The sequence below is a fragment of the Harpia harpyja genome, chromosome 18 (genome assembly GCF_026419915.1).
Source record: "Harpia harpyja isolate bHarHar1 chromosome 18, bHarHar1 primary haplotype, whole genome shotgun sequence".
NCBI lineage: Eukaryota > Metazoa > Chordata > Aves > Accipitriformes > Accipitridae > Harpia > Harpia harpyja.
The window spans coordinates 4,002,074-4,025,270 of NC_068957.1; the positions used below are offsets into that span (position 1 = coordinate 4,002,074).

General features: G+C 41.0%; 1 protein-coding gene across 2 annotated transcripts in view; it reads left to right on the forward strand.

Annotated features, from left to right (window-relative positions):
• Positions 1-23,197, forward strand: part of DCX (doublecortin) — an 81,271-nt gene that overhangs the window by 41,315 nt on the left and 16,759 nt on the right. The window contains exons 4-5 of one of the 2 annotated variants that reach the window (XM_052813720.1): positions 17,052-17,154; positions 21,102-21,239. In XM_052813720.1, the coding sequence (XP_052669680.1) occupies positions 17,052-17,154; positions 21,102-21,239 (241 nt within the window). The remainder of the gene's footprint in view (positions 1-17,051; positions 17,155-21,101; positions 21,240-23,197) is intronic. The other variant, XM_052813721.1, reaches the window with a different exon arrangement.

The window sequence follows — 23,197 nt, forward strand, 5'->3', positions numbered from 1 at the left end:
ATCTACCAATAGATTACTCTAATTCTTTCCTTCAGGTCTCTTGATTGCTATGGGGATTTAGGGCCTGATCCAATGCATCTTGAAGTCAATAGAGAATTTTCCCATTGAGCTCTGTGTGATCAGAATCACATCTGCTACAGAGGAGTGAAGAATGTAATACATGTTGGATTCTGCTCAGAGCAACCTGACCTGAATCCAAAGAGATTGAGAGTAGCTACTGCAAGACTTAGCTTAGAAAAGGAATGATTTAGTCTTCTTCACTGCCTCAGGAAACAATGCCATGAATGCACGCAAGAAATTAAATAGCACTTGGGACATGAGTAAAAATAGTCTTATAAGTGGACGTGAATGCTTGAAATGGATGTCCTAACAACATAGTTTAAAAGTAGAAGGAGCTTTTAACTGTTGTCAGTGCTCTTCCCAAATAATCTGCACTGTTACTGCTAATTGGCATAAATCTTGCTCATAATACCCATAGCAGAGATTTGCACTGAATCCATTGCTAATCCTATAAACTGGTGAGTTTGATAAAGTGAGTTGCTCTGGGCATTGCTAATTTTATTTTCATGCTTCCACTTGCTATCATTCATTAACCCCCAAATGGCAAGCTGGTCTGTATACACAAACAAGAAAGCAGTAGTCATCTTATTAGCGGCTATGACCGTGAGTGGGAAATGACAATAAAATGAATACATACACAATTTAAATAGGATGCCTCTTCTTGTGTGTTGGTATGATGTTACCTGCTAAAAAAAAGGGTCAGGTTCTCATCAGCACATGCAAAATTAAATCTAGTACAAGGAAATTCTATATTAAATGGCATTATTTTTCACATGGCTTACTGCTATATTCCAGGCACCACAATATGTAATACTACTGCTCTTTGTATCTCATTGTCCTATTCGTTTAAAAGTACATATGTCACATTGTTTAAATTCTGCACCACGTACAGTTATTAGAGCAGCTATCAAGCATTGATAGCATATCTAGGGCTCAAACCTACCCATGTGTAGTTCTAACCAGGGTAAGTTCAAAGACCAGATTCTGGTGTTACAGTGGATGAGACACCACTCATCAGTATTAGAGGAGATGCAAAGGACTGAATAAGAACCCCTAGGGTCTCTTCGGACATGTCCGTTTAAGGCAGAATTGGTGTTCCACTGGAGCACAGTGGAAAGGCTTACAATATTGATGCTTTATTTTTAATTCAATATAGGTGAGCTGGGCACCTTAAAGAGGATTACAAAAACAAAGGCTCAGGCCTTTGTAAGTTAAGACTTCCCAGATTTCCATTACATCCTGAAGAGAAGAAAAATCTGTTTGGGAAAAGACTGGAAACTTTATCTGCCAACCACTGGCCTAAATTTTACATCTAGTAGCCAGAATAACATAAAAATCCACTTTTTCTTATAAGTCAATGTCTTATTGTGTTATAATGCTTAGTTATATGACCACCTGGTAGTCCTTAAGTAATTGTATACTGGTACAGTCTGGGTTTGCTTCCAGTGAAGGAAGTCTGCATGCAAAATTCCATCTCACTAAACTAGAAGTAACCAGAAGAGTTTGGTTTGCGTACGACTACCAGGAAGCTCTGCATTGGAGAGCTGCCCGCTGCTCTCCCAGTAACGCGTGCCTCCTGAGCACCACGGTCCTGCGCTCGGCAAAAGCCCCGTACCGAACACGCTGTTTGTGCCAAAGCAGTGATTTCCATGGTCGGAACTCAACCGAATAAAAACTTGCGACTTAATGCAACGCACTAGAGGGACAGTGGCCGGATCTACAGAACCAGATCAGATAACTATGGAAAATGGACAGCACGCTTCTCAGTAAAGCTTTTTACATATAAGTCAGCTTGGATAAGAGAATTTAATACTTGCCTAGGTATTACAAAAAAGTGAAAAGCAGTTGCAGAGAAAAATATACCTTTGATTATCTAAGGCTAATTTTCTTCTAGGCAGCCAGAGTTAGTTTTTTCTTCATCCAAGAAAGCTGCCTTGGAACAAAACCAATACAATAGTGTGGATTATGTATTGTCTTGAGGAAAGAAACAAAATATTTAGCTGGGACTACAAAGGAAAATGTGTCAAGTTTTTAAAATTACTTCAGCATATTTGAGTTCGAGACAGCACAGCAAAAGCAAAATGCTTGTTAAATCATTCTAGTGTGCAAGTATCATGGTAGATTTGATGTTCCAAGAGTTGACTGCACCAGCATGCTAATTGTCAGGATATGTTTTTTTAATTTTTTTTAGAGGATGTTCATGTGTTGCCTTATTTGGTTACAGATGTTTTACTGCCTCTTGGTACAGAGGAAAAAATAAGGGAAAGAAAATGGCAATTGGTTTAGTACAGTGACATTTTAGTGAACTCTAGCACCACATTCCCTGTGGAAATATATATTCTGGACTGAACAGTATTTCTTCAAAGACATCAATGAAAATATAGCACTGGTCTTGTTACCATTACCTCTCTCCACTTAATCCTGCTATCCTGTACTTCAGAGATGCTGTGTTTCTGTGGTTCTTATTGAACCCAACTGGAATCGCAGACATTCAGCGTTTCTTTAAAAAGCTCGGCCCGCACTGTCTGCACTAGAAGTTTATTAGAGTGCTGGAGCAAATTGAAAGCATACCACTCTGGGTATAGAGAAGATTTCCACAGGAGAGGCTGATATTGCTCGATTACCTGTCAAAAATGATCTGAGATGAAAGGGGAAGAGAGCAAAGGGAAGCTATAAAACATTTGACGGGAAAAAAATAAAAATACAAAGTTTTAGAAGTGCTGTCAGTATGATCAGGGAGTAAAGTCAGATTGATGCTTTGTATAATTCTTTTGACTTCAGTAGATTTGTATCAAGAGGCTTGTATGCCAATACAGATTTGGCCCTTTTGTTTACATTTCTTTTCATAACTGTATGTTTTGTCTTTATGCAGTGTCTACATATGAGTTTATGTATGAGCAGCATTTCCACCACGAACAGAGAGCAAGCCTTGTTTCTTTCTTGGCATCCACAACAAAAATTAAAAAACCAACACAACAACAAAACAAATAAACAAAACACCTCCATCTTTTAACTGGTATTAAGGTATCAGCTTTGCTGAACCTAACAAAGGGTTATTTAACATCCTTTTGTTTTAACTGTAGTTGCAAAGTTGCTGACCTCCACAGTCACAATGAGGACTTGGAATTGGTGCTTTGAGCCAGGGTTTTTGGGTGCATAAGTGAGATCAGAAGCTGCTTCAAAATCTTCAAGGAACTTTCTTTTCTGCAGAGGTGAGGATCAGCAGGAAGGGTTGGGGGAGGAAAGAATCTACAATATCTACCCCTGGAAAGGTGACGACTCCTGCAAGGTGCTGTCTGATTGTTGTCTCGCACCAGAGTGCGGTTGAGAATGAATAGCTCAGTCCGGGTCCCATTAGTGTCAGCAGCAGCAGAAGAGAGAAGCCCTGCATGGGCAGATGCCAGGCTCGTGTTCTTCACACCAGCAGAAAGGATCCATTTATCATGGAAATGACATGGTCACTCTGGAGGGGTGAGGACTGGGGAAGAGATGGAGAGTGAAGGGTAGGTGAAGAGCTGATGAATTTATGCAGCAATGGAGAAAGGAGGAAAAAATCCAGCTGTGTTATTTCTGTGGTTCAAATAAGAAAAGCAGTACCCAATTATCCCGGAGACAGTGCACAAAGGGGATGTAAATGTGTACAACCATCTGCAGCTGGCTGATCTGTGAGCTCATATAGTCACCTCTGCACACGTAGAAGTGGAATTTGCTGTTTCTTAGAGATTGGGAAAGAAACAGATACAGTTCTGCTTGAAAGTCTCTGGCCATCTCCTGTTTCTCTTATCATATATCTCTTGGGGGAATCTCATACCAATTAGTTTCTAATTGATTCAGTAGTCTACAACTCATTTTATGAGAAATGCCATCCAAACATAATGGTTCTTGTATGTTTCACAGAAGCAGAAATTAATTGCATCATAATTTTAAAAACTCCTTTCCATTCCCTCTTCTTCCATCACATAATACTTAATATTTCAAAAAGAAAGGTAAAAAATTAAAAAGGAATGTTTTTTTTAACCGGGTACTCTTCTGACACTGCCTAATGGCAAAGATTCACCCTGATGTGCTATACATTTATTATAATGATGTAATTTGAATGATACTCCCAAAATTAGTGTGGACCCTTTAATACCTCTCCCAGGTGCTATTTAGTTGGGGCAAGAAGGCTTTAACCTTTTGCCTTTTGGAATCCCCCTAGTAAATCAACTGCATCTTGGGATCATCTCCAAATGAAATTTGCTTGCTACACAGCAGCAAGGAGACGTGATAGGATTATAAAGCAGGACTATTTTTCACTGCAGAAATGCTTGAACTCACTCCAGACAATTATGCAGCCTGCCATTTTACACATCATCTATTTCAGTATTCCTGCATCAATTATTCTATTAACATTACTGCATACTAAGCTAGAACTTGTCATTGGTCCTGTAGACATGGAAGGCATGGGATATATTTCAAACTAAAAAAAAAAAAAAAGAAAAAAAAAGAAAAAAAAAGAAAAAAAAAGGCATTTCCATGTGAGAGGCTTTGGGACATTCATTTCAGCAGCCTTGCTGCATGTTCTCTACAAAGTATTTTTATCTCACAGCCTGCTTAACATTGTTAATTTCTACCCTAATATGGTTTAGTTCAAGACATAATGCTGAATTTTCCATTACACTGTTAGCTGTCAGTTGAATTGAAAAGACCTGTTAATTAGAAAAAAATTACTAGCTTTATTCAAAGATTAACAGAAATTAGGGTGAAAACAAAATTGTTCCGATAGGGAGGGCATATGCATTTGCTGTAAATTCAGGAAATCTCCCAAAACACAAAGAATATGTTCAGAATTATAATTAAGGAAGAAATTTTAACTCCCTGAAAGAACAGCTTGATGGCAATTGTTACTTTCCTTTAGATTTAATGTAGCATCTGTTACAATTCTTAAAGAACACCATTTTTAATTCCCATTAATCTCCAGAATTAACAGTGTAATAAAGATCCTTGCAAGCATTGAAATTTAACTAGTCAAAATGCCTTTAGGAGCCTTTACAGAGTATTTTAGCAATTGAGCAACAGCTTTGATGCCATGAGTGGGGTGAAATGCAAAGCCAGCATTAATTAGATACAGAACCGGTTGCATCTTCTCATCTTCTTCAAGAATTAGGCTGACTTGGATCCATAGGCTGCAAATGAAGTTACATTGTTGGAGGACAGGACGCTTTGTTCATTGTCACGTTTGGAGATGCATATTAGGAAGGATGACTTGAAGGTTGAATGCTTCATACTTGTGTCTTTCTTCCGTTAAAGTTGATAGCATGAAGTAAAAGTGTTAGCTTTTCAACATCTCTTTTGATGAAAAAGTGTTTTGAATTTTGCAGATGTTGAACAAAACAGAGGGGGACCTGTACAAAATATGAGCTCAGTGACACATCCAAGAATTAATTAATAGAAGAAGTATCTTTAGATACAATAAAAATAGCAGAGATGTTTGAAAGGCTGTGTAGTTGGACACCTAGATCCTGAATAAAACCAGTGCAGGCTGAGATACAAATATGTGCATAAGCTGAATTGACAGAATAGTCTTGTCTGGTCAGAAAAGGTTTTTAATTACAACTGAGTTACAGTGCATCTTCCCCAGGAAAAATTGTGATAAGGCGTTGCCATAGTCCTAATTAACATATGCTGTCTACCACAAATGCCAAGGAAGACAAGGTTATCCGTAGTGAAGTGTGTTAGGGGAGACACAGCCAGTTCAAAACGTGCTGCCTCCAAAGTCAGTGCTGATGCCTGACTTAAACTGAAGTGTCCTCAAGCTCTCCTGATGCACTAATAATAATGGCAAGTCTGACACACTGATTTTTGCCTAGCACTTATTTTGGAAGGAAGTTAGTGATGTCAGCGGGACTCACGACACGGTCAAATAACTACATTTCTTAAAGAGAGGCTGCCTCAGTGAGTCAAACACATCCACTTGTTACATGGAAACCAAATCTGTTCATATTTAATATAATTTCCTGTGTCACTCTGGGTGATTATTGAAGACAGAATCTCCTCTCTTTTGTCTCTTTACACCACATCACAAAGTGGCTGTAAGAACAAATCCTGCTATTTCGTACAACTGTGTAATCCTCTTCATTGTGCCAGAACTTTATTCTGCCCAAAAGCACTGTGCAGGCATGCTGCCCTCTGCTTCCAGGGCTACATGCCAGGCAATAGTTAGGCAGAATGGGTGGGTTGTGAGACAGTGGACTTACCCCTGGAAAGTGGAAGTGCATGAATAGATCAGTTTTGTCCCCCAGTGAGGATTCATCTTTGGCCACTGCTGTACTGGGCTGAAGTCCATAATCGTACCCAGGTGGGTGAAAGTACAAAGGGAGCTGTTTGGTAGCTGGCCAACGTACCGTCCTTTGAAATGTTTGGGCTGAGAATTAAGTTCTTGATGCACCTGACCATGAAGTAATTAACTGGAGGAAGTATTTTTACATAATGCTGACTGATAAGAGAAAAGAAGGAGCAGGAGCCAGGAACATTTGTAAGACATTGAAGATGGAAAGACTCTCCCAGGGCACCCTGCTAGTGGGTAAGGAAAGCAGAGATGTCGTCTTAGTCTTTTGAGCAGACAACACACACTGCACGTGGGGATGAGAGCAGTTCTCACAGCCACAGTTTTACTTCCTCCCTTCCCCACCATCTTCCCCAACCAAAAGTCAACAGGCAGAGGGTGCCTGTGGGGACGCTGGTTCTGACCTCCTCATGCACCAGGTTGGTGCTGTGGCATGGGATACAGAGATAAGGGCCTTGGGGGAAGCAGGGACCAGCTGTGAGACAAAGGCAGGGTATGGCTATTGGTCTCCTCTAGCCCCTTAGAGCTTCCTTACAAGCAGTAAATGCTTGGTGTAGCTTTTCATCCTTCTGGGCCTGTTGGTCAGCTAATGGTAATATTCTTTCTGTGCTCCCTGAAGATGGAGGGGGTTGCTTGCAGGCATGCACCAAACCGTTCAATCCTGGTACAGGGTGTTTTGGTTGTTTGTGTTTTAACCAGGGCGAGGATCTATTTACCAATGCCTCTCCATCACCATCAGTACTATTGTTACAGTTAAAGAAAAACTCGCACAAAGCTAACAAGAGCCTTTCTCTTTTATGGAGATATGCACAATAGGATCAGCTACAGCTATAGGTTTTAGGAGCTTGTTGCTGGAAATCCTATTAACTGGAAATTCCAGCCCGTTGTTTCTTCAACCTGACCTTGAGTAGGTTGATAGGGTCCCTGTGCCCCTACTTTCAAGACTCCCATTGCAAGTAGTGTTGCTTGACCTTGGCCCTATAGTCATGCTACTTCCAAAGTCTCTGGTGCTCTTTTTAGTCCAGAACTACTGTTTCCTCTCAAGAGTGACGAGGGGGGACGATTAGGAAGAATGGTTTGACAGTTCTCTGAATTCTTAAAGTGCTACCTGTTTTGAGGCAATTTGTGCCGAAAATATTTCCTTTCATAGTCTTAATCTGTCACCTAGAATTTCTGGTTTTATGGTTTTCTGACTGGAGAAAGGGTAATCTTTTATATATTCGTGCTGACGGCTGTGCTTCTTATGCCCCCAAACTGCACAGCACATTTATCCTCAGCATAATACCCTCATGAATGCAAGAGCAAGCCTTTCTTCTAGGTAAAAAGAATCAACAGCCTGAATATCTGTTTCATAGTCCCCTCCCTATGTATAGGGAATGCGGATAACAAACTAACCTTTCTTCCAGAGGCTAATTGGATTTCACACAGTTTGGAAGCACCACTAATTCACCAGATATAGTAAATTCAGCTTTAACATTCCTACTGGGTAGCTTGGCTATTGACCTTGCTTTTTATTCTATTCCATTTCTAACTTACCCATTTCTAATACTTAAATAAACAGGCATCTTGTGCTGCAGCCCTTTTGAGAGCAGTGTTTCTTCACGTGCCGTCTTACAAGCTGCTGTGCACATACATGCATGAATATTCCTTATTCCACTTAAATAAGCATCACAAATGTTTATTATAGAAATAATGCATATTGGTCAGAAGTTGGTGTCCCTACTCTGGTTTAATTGCATTACAACAAAATAGTCCAAGTGGACATAAAGCACTCATAATCAACCTACTGTAGTTATACAGCCTTATTAAGAGGATCTCCATTTTTCATCAATAAAAAGGTGTAAAAATTCCCTCTTGCATCAAAGAAAAACACTTGATCATGCTGACTTGCCCAGAATTTTCTCTTCTGAGGGTGATAAAGGAAGAAAAAAATCTCTACAGAAGAGTAGAATTTGATTGTTTCAATCAAACTGTCTAGGCTTAAATGTAAGCCATGGCTTACAAGAAAAAGTTGAGATCTCTGAATAATGTTTTAAAGAATGGAAATCTCACTGCGTGTTTCTACTGAGAGGTCAAATTATGGGCCCTGAAACCTAGACGGTAGAGATGATTTTTCCTACCCTTCATGATGGCTCACTGCAAACACAGTAGTGAGAGGACAGCATGACGCTGGTCTTGCCAGGTTTCCACATGTACATTTGGTGGCATAGGAGAACAAGAGATGGAAGAGCAGATGACAGAGTCCCCTTCCCTTACAGATGGGTAGCTCAGAGAGGGGCTCCCTAGAGTGTAATTCCACGTACTTCTATGGCATGGGCTGGGAATGGGGGAGTGCTCCTGATTCATTTTTGAATGTCAACATCCACGCTTTTTCTGCTCATCTTTCTAGTGCTTATCCATCTTAAGCAGTATTTTTTCATAAAAGCAGATAAGTAATTCTCTTTCTGTGAATGCAAATGTGGAATCTATTGAGTGGGTGTGTGCATACTTTAAAGAAATAAATGAATGCAAACATCTCTTCTTTTTAAATGGAGGAAACCAGAATCTAATAAAATGTAAATCAATTCAGTGTCTGCTTTGGGCTTGCAGTCTTCAGACTGTTAAAAAAAATAAATGTATTAAGTGTTGTGCATTCCAATATCAACATTTTTATTTTCCATCATAACCCCTTAACCCCTTAAGTCTTCTGAAATCTTTTTCTTTCTGGACATGTGGTGAAGTGCTTGTCAGAGAAGAGAAAGCAGTTCATTTAAAGTCCACTCTGCATGTTCATTAGTTCCCGATATTCACTCTGGCACATGACTTTACTGAGTTGTCCTGTGGACAAGTCGGTATGTGTTTGGCTTCTGTACTTTCTTTATTGATTGCAAACACCCAACTGATGAATTGTAAAGCACAGTTTCCTTTGTGATTTAGGACTTTGGCTTCTCAGACCACTGCCAATTTGACTTGGGGTACAGGTGTTGGAGTATAAATAAGTCCATCAGATTTCTGCTTTGAGTTAAAACAGAGTTTAAACAGATTTTAGTTACATTCTCAGCTCAGTTAACTCTCAGTGCCTGTCTAGCTGCTAGTCTGACTGCCTTAGCTCCATCTAGCATCTACTGCTGAAAGAGAAAGGACACGAGCAGGCATCTAAAACACGTTGTCTTTACCTAACAGATGGTTCAATTTTATAGCATTTATCAAGGCAACTTAGAAAATAGACTATGTCTTAATTCAGTTCTGCTCTTGACAGGCTTTATGTGTGTACGGCATGCAAATTGTCTTCTATGGTATTTTCGGCCTTAAAGGAAGCTGTTTCTGAAGACAGTTTTTCCTCTGTTCTGAACTCTGGAAGCCTGCAAGCTGAAGAAGTATGATGATTTGAAGAAAGCAAATGGACATCTCTTTTCTTTGAGCATAACCATCAGATCTGCAGAAACTTAGGGAACAGTTTGAAGCTACCTATGTTCTGGTATTGCTTTCTGTTCTGCTGTCTAAATTCTTAAAGAAGAGGGATATTACAGAGAACAGTGAACAAAGTCATTATGACTAAGGGAGAGAGGCGCAGAGGAAGAAGCCTTGCGCTGGCCCTCCCTTATCCTAAGACTTGTGCAGAGTCAAGCAGTTGGTTAAAGATGACAGTCCCCAAGACAGAAGATGTTCAGCCCCCAGGTTGAACCTGTGGTGGTGTTATTCCAAATCTCCTTTGCCAGACCTCTGCTGGCCATTTAGGCAGAGGTCTTTGCTCATCCCATGACATAAGGAAGAGATGGAAAGTCTGGAAGCAGGACTGTGAACATAAATCACTGTTCTGAATAATCACTAGCTACAGTGTTTGATCATTTATCATTCAGCCTCACCCGGCTCCATCAGCTACAAATAGGAACCTCTGATAAAGACATTTCTCAGAAAGGTGATGAAGACAGTTCAGTTAACCCTCCTGGTGATGTATTCCTCTTCAGAGACATGCTCCGTCACCTTGGCAAACAGTGATGGCCAATCCAGCTACTGGAGGCCTCCTGCTAAAGTGGCAGCTACAGGAGCTGCAGAGCTTGATCCAGCAGTGAAGGCAACCAAAATGTGGCTGGAGCCTCTGTTACTGCTATGACGATATTCATACTCGTAGTTGTAGAGAATGACAGTGAGGGCAGCCCATTAGCCATGCAGACACAGCAAACTCTGTCATTCTGCAGATTATGAAAGGGAACAAAAGGAGCTGGTTAATCATAACACCCTTTTAAAGCACAGAAGGTTCTGCACTGGTAGGTGATTCAGACTAAGGCTTAAGTCTTCAGGCTTTTGATTTGTAATTATTTTTAATTATTTTATTAATGAATTACAATTTTTAAATACTGCTGCTGCCTCCTGGAGGATGGTAGAAATAGCTGGTTATTCACAGCTGTCCAGGTATATATCCTGCATACTTACTGCTCCTTTTCCAGGTGAACTCAGAATATCTGTAGCATCACAGATATTTCAGCAAACTGAGCTCACATCCAGAGAGATGCTTGAGGCAAGCTCCATTTTGTTAAAATCCTGAAAAATGCTTAGTTCTACAACTACTGTGTTAAAATGAACAAGAAGGCTCAGCATCTCTCAGAAGGCCGTATCTTTCCTTTCTGCAATGAAAATTGCTGCAGCAGACACTAATGGACTGTCACTGCAGAAATCCCCTCTTGGAAATCCTACCTATATTGTCCTCTCAGGGAAGGTTTTTCTAATATAAACAGCAAAGGATTTCATTTAACGAGAAAAGAAACCACGCTTAATGAAAACCTAAGGAATTGCAAACAGTTTTGTACTCCCAAAATCTCTGTTAATCTCTACCAACTTCTACTTCTTCCATAATATAAAGTTTCTAAAAAATCAAACTTTGACACAAAGAAAAATGTTACCATCAAATCTATTAGAAATAATTACTTTGTAAGAAATAAATTTGTGCCTCATTGACTGGAGTGTGAAGATTTAACTTCCTTCATTGGAATTGCTTAAGCTACAGGAATTGGAGAGAAAACATTTCATGCAGTATGATCCTTTTTAAGTTAATATTGTCTTTTTAATCCTGAATTTCAAATTAAATATTATCCTCCTTTAAACAAAGGCATGCACATATATCTTGGAAATCAATGCTATTTATCCTGTCTACTGTAATTACATACACAAGTTTAATTTTCTTATAAATAAAAAAGCTTGTAGGCTTAAAAATGGAAAAAGACAAAATCTGACTAATTTGATGGTTTCCAGTGTCATTGCTAAGGGTGCATGGTAACAGTCACCAGCAAAATCACCATTTTCGGGTAGCAGCATAGGTCCTTGCACTAGCAGGCTACTATCAGGTTCTGTGCATTAATAAATTTATAGCTAAGAGCAAAATGCAGCATTTAAAAACAATGATTTTCAGGTTATTAGCTGGGGTAAATTTTTGTTGATGTGAACTTTCTTTCAGGGTTTTCATGGTATTCCAGACTAATTATTGGATATAATTAGAGTAGTAGATTAGGGTAAGATAAAGCAGAACGTATAATTTGAAAACAGTCCAGACTGCTTGGGGGGAGACTTATACTTTTTTTTTTTTAACTGAGAAATCGTGAGAAAAAAGACTTTTGAAGACTGGAGATAAGAAGACTTAAAAGGTTATTCAGGAGTCACTAAAAACCCCTAAAACAATTAATGCAGTGTAGAGGTTTGGCCTTGCTTGTCAAGAACAACCCTCAAATGTTCCATACTGGCTAATAAGGTCTCAAACCAGCTCTCCCAGCAGAGCAGCCCATGGTCCTGCTTCCTGGCTTGCATCCTCTTTAGCTTCATGTCCTTCAGGGATGAGCATATCTAGGGCTTTCTCCTGGTGTTTTTCTTCTTCTACGCACCACTTAGGCAAGCTGGCGCTGGTGCTGTAAGATCCAGCACTGAATTCACATGTTTTCACAAAGAAAGTTTACTCCAGCGACTTTATGTAGACAGCAATACGTATGGGGCATGTTTTAGGGACATACAGTAATGACCAAGGATTTGAGTTTAATAAACAAAAGGTAAATAGAAGATACCACACACGCGGTGAACATAAGCAACATAGCTAAAACTGCATAATACGTGACACCTGTTATTTTCTGAATTTTGCAATGTTTTGCACTATTTCATGAGAGTGGGGTTGTTTTTGGCTGTCTTTTCTACCATGTTATGGTGAGTTCTTAATAGTGGAGGTTACAGCAGGAAACAAAAGGGAACAAATAAAGCAAATAGAGAAGTTATTGTTTCCTGAATATTAGGAGCTCAACAAGTAGATTATCTAATTTCTTTACTAGCCTCCAGTGGTCATCCAGCCAGCTGTTCATAATTATAAAATACACATAATAATGTACTATCTGAAGGGACAAGAGTTCAGCAAAGTGAATTGCAAGTATCTCTGCTTGACATGTAATCAGGTTTCTATCCTTGTGCATGCTGGCAGTTTTCCATTGCATTTGGACCCTTGATCTGAAGGCTTTCTTCGTTGCCTGGACTTTCTTTTTGCTTGTGGTGGTTGTGAGGAGTTCAAGGGCAAAATATACACTTCGACTTATGACCTGGAGACAATAAAAGCACCTATGGGTTATTTCTGATTTCATCTAAAAGGTTGGGAAATTTTTGAACCCTTATGTTGTGATCTAGCTTTGCACTGCATTTAACTGCGCGGTGGTTTCTTTACTGAAGGGTGAGCTAAGCAACCCATGAGTCTTTTCCATGGCATAAGTATAGTACTTAGCATTCAAATGGGAACTTGTGTATTGAGCCAAACCCAATTATTTGCAAATGGATCAGTGCCACTCATCCTCAGGGGGAGGACTGTAATACCAAGTGCTGGTTTGAAATGTCATCTTTTCTGTGGGAGAATTCTCTGCAGGTAACATGTTAACTATTTTCAAGCTAATTTTAGGCAAACAGAAATTGGAATTCACAGAAGTCTGCAATGAAAATTCTACCTTTGATCAAAGCCATAGCGGATTTCAGCTTGCTCCATTTTGAAAGTCATGCTGATGTGAAAAGCAAGCTTTTCACTAATGTTTGGCATCGTAACCAGAGCTGGCACTCTTAGGCAGTGCTTTAATTATACATTATATTAACCAGTGTGAAATACTGAGCCTTATTAAGATAGCCAAAAGCCTTCTTTCTAGTTGATTTATTAGAGCTTGAAATTAACTTTTCACAGTCCAGCTCAGAGATCAGTAGATATGGAAATTCAGCTCTGTCTACAGTAAGTTTCCCCATAGTTATCTCCAGTGCACTCTCCAGTCCCTTGCAATGCCTCTACCCTCTGTAAAGACCCCAGTGCCCAGACATGCCAAAACACTGGGCATCAGCTGTCAGCCTCATACCTCCGTTATAAATGTCAGTGCCAAACTTGCGGTTGCTTGGAATGGTCTCCTGAAAAAATGCAGCTTTAAAAAAAACGTGTTCACCCTGGGCTCACCTGGGTGTTCAGATGTGTGGCTGGTGGGTTTCAGCAGGCCAGCTGATGCTGGAGATGTTCCACTCTGGTGTGTTTGCAGATAAGCATTTTTGCTCCTCTTGACACAGTACTTAGTATATGGCTGGGATGTCAGGAGCTCAGGCTGAAGTTCTAGACAAAGTCAATTGGATAGAGGTATTTTGTTGTCCCTCTCGCCCTTGGAAGCGGGTGCTGTGCTGAACACTTGCCTCTTGAATAGCTACACAAAGGCTTTGAAGTTGGGCCTTCCAACATTTTCTCAGTAGTTTTTCTCCTCTTCAAAATAACAGTGTTACTTTCCACTTCAAATGAGTTTTCAAAGCATTTTCCAACGATGGGAGAGCATCATCTTTCTTTGCCTCAGAAGAGCACCTATCAGTTTGCCAGGAGCCTAAATAAAAGGCAATTTTCTACAAGATACTGATGACAAGTCTGGGTGTTTATGGATCTCTCCAAAGAGCAATGTGCACATTTTCCGCTAGTTGTTACGCTGAGATGATTCAGATTAACCTTAGGTACATGGAGATAACACAATAGCATTATCATGAGTTACTGTGTGATTACCAGTAATTCCAGTGGAGTTACCACTGGCATAGTTATCTTGCTGTTGCTGTGTAATTGCATCAATCATTTCACTAGTAACTGTGTAAATTACCACAACCGTAACTGTGTAAAGATCTGAATGGCTAATTATTCACACTACAGCACCTGGAAAAGTGGCTGCTGAACAGTCACCAGCAATACTGTCCTGGCTGGTACAGTGGTGCTCTCAGCTTTGCTGGCCAACCCCCTGCACAAGTGGTAGAGGGGAAGGCAAGGGGTACTAAGGTCTCCTGCCCCTAAGTACCTGCAGGTGCAAAGGTATTACCTGCTTGAAGCGCTAATGGTGTTAAGTGGAGACACCTTCTGTAGGAATGTGTTGCTTTTCAGCCCTTCTTGATATTCCCACTAAAATAAGCAAAGTCGCAAATGTCTTCAGTGGACATCTGGAGTCTGCTGGACTTGGTGTCTCGCTGTCTCCGACACCCATGTGCGTTGGGATCTGGACAGGCAAGGTCTAATAAGATTGCAGCCATGGTCTTTTTTCAGTCAGAGCAAAACCTGTATATCCTTTCATTTGTCAATATTGAATGCCAGGTGGCAGAAGACAGGAATGAGAGGCTGCACCTCCTGCAGTATGCTCCAGCTGAAAGTGAGCTGCAGCAGAGCCAGGCCCATTGCTTTAGAAAGGCAGTACAGAACAAGAGATCTTAACATGTCCCAGAGTTTCTTCATGGGGCTTCAGTTCTCATTATGATGGCATCATTGGACAGGATGCAGTGGCCCATTTCCTTGCAATAGCATGCAAGTATGAAGTAGGTGTCTGTAGCCAAGAGGCCCAGAGAATATCCGTTCCATGTACTTGCACGCTCCATAAGAATATTTCCTAACGTGCCATAAGAAATCTGAGTCCTATTTCAAACAAACCAAAATATAATAACCCTAGAACAATGCCTTCAAGTATATTATATTGCAGAAAAGGAGTAGGAGCCAACCATGGGCATCACTATTGTCCCAGGTCACTGAGATATCCTTAGGTAGTTTGTAATGCCCCAAACAGTGGGAAAAAATTAAATAGGACCCTCTAGCTGTATAGAGAGCTGAGTTGTCCCCCAGTCAGTGAGATGATATTCCTCAGCCAGCTGGGAGGACAGTGGCAGATGGTAATTTCATCCTATACTTCATCTCACAACTAATTACAGAGAAGTAGGACAGAAGACAAAGACACAAGCCTGGTGTGCCCTCGTGTCCCAACAGTCAACCCACCCTTTGAGTAAGATTTATCACTAGAATGTGCTTTTCAAAGTCTTTAGAACTTCCTCCCTTTTCCTTGTTCCTGTACCTAATCAGGTATTTTGCTTGTTTTTTGTCATGAATATTGGTTGTTCACCTCTTGATTTTGTTAAAAATATTGTTAAAACAACAAGTCCATCATCTGTAGAGTAGTAGGGAGAGTTACAGATCTCTGCCAGTTGAATATGAGGACTAGCTCCCAGTATGATGGCATTTTAAACTTTTCTCCTGATAGCATGCTTCCAGTGACCTGCCATGCATTTTCAGATTTCCAAACTCTCAGATATCAGGTCTCTGATGAAGTCAGTGGATCTGGAGCTCCCACGTCGTGTGCTTTACTTCTATTTGATGCTGCAAGGCAAGGCACAGGTCTGGAGCTCCAGGTACTGCAAGATACAATTTCCCCCTATTTAGAATGGCAAAAAAGAGAAGGAAGGTATTCAGAGCCATTAGCCAGCATGACCATGTCTTCTGTTTATCTCAAACAGCTTTTTACATCCTGCTTTTGTGGTGTCCCCAGACAGGGGTCTTAGGTTTAGGTGACTGAAAGCAATTGCTTTTCCTTTTCTGGCAGAACTGTCCTAGGGCAGAGCTGCCACGCTGGCGGCTGCTGCACACCTCCTCTCCCCTGCCTTGTGCCTTTCCCACTTGGTAACCGCCTTCCCGGCCACTCGGCCTTCTGTGGGATGGGCAGCTCTGCGGTGAGGAATGGTGCTTTATCCTCCCATGTCTGGGTGGCAAAAGCAGGGAGAAGGAGACACAACATCTGGAGCAAATCTGTGGATTTAAAGGATGCTTGAGTGGGAAGGGCGTCCAACGATACCTTGGGCCTCTCCCTCAATGGCGCTGATAAACCTTTTGGCTTTAAAACCTATTATCATCAAGATTGCTCAGGAAGAGTCACATTTCTGCACCTGTGCTGTGCCCAGTGGCTCTTTGCCTTCTTAGTGGTTCTTTGAGGTTTTAGGCTCTGTTGGTACTAAGATATTCATCAGCATGGGCAGTGGTGTCACAGCCTTGCCTACCCATGTGGCATGGGGGGCACCCCTGCTTCTTATTTTAGCAGTAGCTCAGGAATGCCTGTGTCATTCGTTAGGGTGACTAAGGTATTCTGTCAGCTCCTGAATGGGTTGCAAATGCCATACCTCATAGAATTTGCAAGGTAGTTGGGATTTTTTTTTCTCTCTTTTTTTTAATTACACTTTTATGCGTGACTTGCGCAGAGAAGTTGTGTGTTGTGCACCAGGCTTACGGGAAGTAGGACCAAATTAGCATGGGACAGGGGAAACGGGAGAGGCAGCTCCCTCCTGTTTAAATTAAAGCTAAGCCACATCAGAATGTTGCCAATTAAAAATAAAATGAATGACTTTGCTCTCTCTGTAGGTGACCTGTCTCCACGATTTCTTTGGGGATGATGATGTGTTTATCGCCTGTGGTCCAGAAAAATTCCGCTATGCACAGGATGACTTTTCTCTGGATGAAAGCGGTAACATCAAACACACACTGCTCTCCAGTCTGTGTTTTTATTTCATTTCCATTCAGTTGCTTCTATCAGATAATAATGCTGCATGTTTTTGTTCTGTTTTTTAAGACCTAGTACATAGAATTTAACATCCTTTTGTGATACTTGTACAGTCAGTGGTTATTATAATTGAGCAAACACTGACTGAGGTAGCCCAAGTCAAAGTAGATGAACTCCTACACCATTTGACATTTACTGCAAAATCAGTTTTATCCAGTTGCAGTCAGATAGAAACATTTTCCTTGAGAATTAAACAGTGGAAGGACTCTTGTCCTTACATATACATGTGAATATTAAAAAAATGGGAAAAAGCACAGCTAAAAGAAAAATCACTCCCTCCACTGCTTTCTTCTGCTGATTCAAAAAGCAGGGCAATAATTCCCTTTTTAGGGGGGTGACTGGGACAGCACCATTACTTGTCCCTGTTACAACTGCAAGCACAGATCTGTAATAATGTGAGTCTCTATGATCAATTAAGCCATGAAATCTTTGATTTCACAGAATATACAGAGCTTGCTTGCAGGAGTTACCACCTACCCCACCTGGCAACTGTATACACCAACAGGCTGTCTGCTGCTGCCAGTGAGTGCAGCAAGTGTAAATTAATGTAACTGTGACCATTTAAACTAGAAGAAAATGTGGTCTCCAAACATTAAGGCTCATTTCCCAAAGCTCTAGGTATCCTGTATAAGGAACAGGAGCCCCATGCTCTCTTATATGCTTCAAACTGGCTCCACATTGAAGACCAAAGAGGACTTTTGCTGTAAACCAGGAAGTCAAACAGCCTCTAATCTTAAAACACTGAATTTTTATGACTCCTTTGCAAGGCTGATTTTATTTGATGCTGGTACTTCTGACCTGTGTACTCCAGATGAACCCATTTGATGGTCTTGGGTAATTCAAAGGAAGTTTCCAAGTTCAGCTGAAACTTTGCAGGCAGAGAATAAAGCCTGTGTTGGGCTGGGGAAGCGATCTGTAACCTGAGCTTCATATTTTTTTTAACACTCGGCAGTTGAGTCAGCTCCACAGGGAGTTCCACACTGTAAAACAGTTTGGATGCAATCCTAGCAGAACAACTTGATGGGAAGCCCAGCTCTCTGCCTACACTCCTGGTTACTACTGGTTTTTCCAGCTTGGATTTCTCTAACAAAAATAAGCCAAGCGTGCTGTTGGGAAGGCACTGAGTAACTGCAGCTCTCAGCGGTATTTTCAGGGGAGTAGGGGTGCCCTGCACCTCTCAAGAAGCAGATGAGGAGCTATTAGCCAGCAGCGTTTTCCCATTATACACCCATCACCCTTCCTTGCTATAAGTCAGATGCTGCAAGGAGAACTGCAAGTCTTGAGGTCTTGCAGATAAATGTCACTTATTAAAATCTCCTCTGTCATGGGGTGCTTTTTCTTGCCTGTTTGGATGACATGCACTTGGATTGCTGGTTATTATGTTCACTCTGGCAGGACATCAGGAAACAAAATGAGAAATAGCATAAGAGAGGATTAAGTCATCTTTTTCCTCCTGACTGCCCACCACAGCTTCCGCCCTATAATCCCTGTCGCTGAGCACCTTCCAGATGAGGTTGCTCTGTCTTGTTCGTACCCACTGGTTTCAGCATCAGCCCACGGAAATGTCATGCCCCCTGTGATGTGTAGAGGCCTGTTTACACTAACTTCAGCACAGTCAGGTTTCCACCTTTCAAAATGTCCAAATGTTCACTGATTGCCTTTGGTGTACCGACGCTTGCCAACGGCTGAGCTGGAAAATGCAAAGCTGAGTTTCTTTTCAAGGAATTACTCCTCTGGGAAGAAAATAAAATTGAAAGCTTTTGAAAAGACGCAAGAAAGTATTTTCACTTTTTAGGTTTATTTGTTTAGGGAGTAATTCAGGTGACTAAACACAGATGTCTGACACCGTTTGAGACCCCCTTGGTTTCTGAGATACCCACGTGATATATGATTGACAGATATCACACAGGGACACAAGAGACCCACTCTGCTCCGGGGAGGCTGTACTCTAGTGTATCTCACATAGCATTTGGTGCCTATGGCTGGGCAAACAAATCGTGCTCTAAGATCAAGATGTTGCACTGTTTTTATTAAACAGCTATATGTAAGAGCCTTGACAAATATTACTTCTGCAGTGACTGAAGTAGATTTTTCCCCATGTTTTGGCTTGGCTGGTTAACACCAGGAGCAGTTATTTGCACACTCTCCCTAGTGACTATTTCACAGTGTCTCATCAAACACTATATTCTTTAGTATCGAGGAGGGATAGTCTACCTTCCACCACCACCCCCCCCCCCCCCCCAGTCATTACTGCTCTTCATGCATAAAAAATTGGGGCTGTATCAGTGCTGGAGTGCTACAAGCCTTTCTGTGGCATCATCTGTGGGAAGTCAAGTACTTTGGAAAAAAAAAACCCACACAACTTTTTCTATCCCTGATTTACAGTTCCCAAAATCCATTTAGCAGGAGAGAGAATAAACTTGCTGCAGGTGTAATTATCACCATGCAGTATCCCGGAGCACAGGGCATCCTCTCTTCATCTTCTTGTACTGCATGACCCAACAGCAAACTCTCATGCAGACCATCTGGAAGAAGAAGAGACTGACTCTTGACTGTCTGAGAATGAGGAAAGCCTGGGGAAAAATTTAAGGCATTTACATTTTCATAGATATACTGATATATAAATAAATAACACATACATTTAGGTCAGGCAACTTGTTTTCAGTTGACCAATTATTTATCAGCTATGTGCTGCCTTAGTTGATTCCCATTACGGAATCCAGTCAAGGAAGTCCTCAGTCCAGCCCATGCATGCTGAGCTGACCTTTTCCATAAAAGATTGTATGTGGAACATCTAATTCACGTCTGTAAAAAAGACCTGTTTTTCACATCTTGGTGAGGCCAATCTGTTCTAGGAGATGAGGTGAGACCAGTAGGGTTTGACAAAAAGGAAATCCCTTTTTTATTGCCGCCTTCTTAACTGGGTTAAGTTAATAACTTGAGGGGTGGAAAGTGCTTTTTCTGTTAGCTCTCAATGTAAATAAACCCTGGTTTTGAAGATCTGGCATGCCTGAAATCCTGGGACACACAGAGGTTTGTTAGTATTGCAGTTCCCTTCTGCAGGACACTGTAGATCATGTTTACATTTTCCACTCTTCCTGGCCTATTTATTTTTTAAGAAAACACAGTTGGGGTTCTCATCTGCTCATGTCTTTAAGTACATAAATCTACTAGACTTGTTTATACAAACCTTTCTGAAAGGGATGAGTGGCCAGGACAGAGGATGTGTTTTGTAAAACCATTTTGTCTTCTTTGCTTTCTGCTTCTGAAAAGTTGCAGCATGTTGAAACCACAGAAGAGGTTGATTCAGGCTGGGTGAAAGCCTCCTGGGGCAGATGTCCCATCTGCCACTTAGAGACCTTTACGTCATGCCATGAGCTGTTTGCTGGCTTTCTGCACCTGCATGGATTGCACTCATCATTCCTACTACTAGGTCTTCAAGGAAGGGTTACAGCAAATTAACTGGCCTGATTCTTCCCTCAGTCTGTGTTGACCGTTTACATTGTGCTCACCAGTTGGTGTGAACCAAGGCAAGGGGAAGGGCAGAAAATCTTTGGTAGGACACAGGTACGGAGATGGGCCCTGCTAGGGAGCCAGCCTGATCTTGACATATGCTATCTCAGCACCTCCTTTAGACGAGCAAAGCTGTTCTTCTTTTTGCCCTCCCCCTAAAAAGCCTCATTTCTGCTCTGGAGAAAATGTGGAGATACCAGCTTTTCCTTTGCCATTGATGTTTTTTCTACAGCTCTTTGGAGACAAAGCACTAAGCTGCTCATGGGTGTTTCATACCTGGTGTCCATAGGCAGCGAGAGTAGGTAGGACATAACCATGGTTGCCGTCTGTTTCCTTAGAGTGCCGGGTGATGAAAGGGAGCCCTGCGACGGCCACGGGCAGTAAGTCATCTCCCACCCCTCAGAAGAGCTCAGCAAAGAGTCCAGCCCCCATGCGCCGGAGCAAGTCTCCAGCCGATTCAGGTAACCATCAAGATGGTGAGTGATTGTTTTCTGGTGTCTGAATATTAACTGTGCTCAAGAGAAAAACATGTATTGTGTGTCTTTGGATACATTGACCTTGGGTGTTTGCATATGAAATTTTGGCATTTTTTAAAAACAAGGAGCTGCTGCTAGTGTACAGGGGCACTTAATAAATATTGGAGAGGAATTCTCTGGTCGGTTAAGTGCAGTTGTGGCTTTAGGTCATACCACCCACAGTCTCACAGCCTCCTGCCCTAACAAAATTTTAAAAGAAGTTTCCATTTCACAGGCAGGAAATCAAGGCCCACAGTGCTCCCATACGTTCCCTATAGATACAGACTGATTTAGAATAACCTCCTGTGCAAAGCAAATGTTAATTATTGTACAGGTCAGAAGTGTTCCCCTCTAATCATTATTTAAAGAAGATGACTGACCTTGCAGTTGGAGAACTGGTGATGGGGTTATTGATGTGATACTGAGACATTCGTTCAGTAATAGAAGAGAAGGAAAATGGGAATCCCAATTTGCTGCAGCAGCTTGCACCCTTTGAAATGCCTCCCTCCCTCTTCAGTAGCAACTGGATTGGTGGTGTAGCACACCCAGACAGCCGCAGAGCCTATAAATTAAAGGCCGGACTGAATATCACACTTCTGGTAATTGATAGTTTTTAGAGTAATGATGGAGAGGGTGGATCTCTAGGTGTGTCAGCTGTCTGCCTGTTTTTTTCCAAAAGAGAACCAGACATGGCCTTTCACTAAAATGGCCAAATCACCAAATAAGCACTTCAGGATTCCAGGAAAGCTTCATAACTTAAATTCAAGTGACCTACAGTATTAACACAGGTGATATAAACCAGAAATTGCTTTTCACCTTCATGGTAACACATTGCATATTGCATGTGAACACCACACAACAGTTGACCATAAGTAGATACTGGATTACTGGATATAAAATTTTCCTGACAGTATTCAGAAAGATTTTCCCCAGGAAGCAGTTAATTTTTTTAGGGTCTCTTGATGTTCTTCAGCTACTTAAAGAGACAATGTGAAATTGGTTGGCACATGCCAAGACTGTGATTTTAAAAAAGTTATTTCTCTCTAAGGTGATTCTGCATTCATAGAGTTTTCCTTCAAGATTCCAGGCTTGCCATAATCTAAAAAGCTTTTACAGTCCCAAATGCGTGGTAAAGTTGCGTAGGTGCTTTGAAGGCATGATGGAAAATATGTTCATTTAAAAAAACCCAAACAACTCGCATTTACTGATCTGGTAGTCAGCTCGTGCATCAGTTGTGAAACAGCATTTAAACCCTCTCCATAAGCATCAGGTGCTAAATACCACCAGAACTAGACTTTATTGCATGAACATATAGTCTAATGTGAAATGGCAACTATTGTGTTCCTGATTATAACTGATTGAATGACTCACAGGAACAAAATGGTGAGTCATCTGATGAAGTTTAATGAACACAGTTAGTAAAGCCTTTCAGAAGGAGATTAAAATAACCAGAAATGCTGAACAATAGCCAGCTCCTGGAGTTAAGGCCAGTAATGAAGGACAAATCAGGTTTCTTTAATCCATCTAGACAAGGGTCTTTCGTACTTTCCTGTGATTTCAATACAGAAAAAAATGGCAGCCTGTCCTGCTTAATGAGAATAAAAAAGACTGAACTCTTTCAGTGTTGGAAAGGTAATCAAAGACCGTTGTTTTCTCAGGACAGAGAGAAAAAAGAATGCCATCTTGTGTTCTTGTCCCTTGAATTTGTAATAAAGTAAGAGGTTTACACATTGCTTAAGAGTCAATATTTACATTTAGCTGGATTTTGAAGTTATCACATTAAAAAGGCAAGGAATGCTGAATGAAGCCTGATTAATAAAAGATGATCTGACCCTTTTTTTTTTTCATAATTCTCACCTGTTTAATTTGTGAAATGATTTAAAAGCAGTTTTATTTCAAGGATATTAAATATTTTTGCT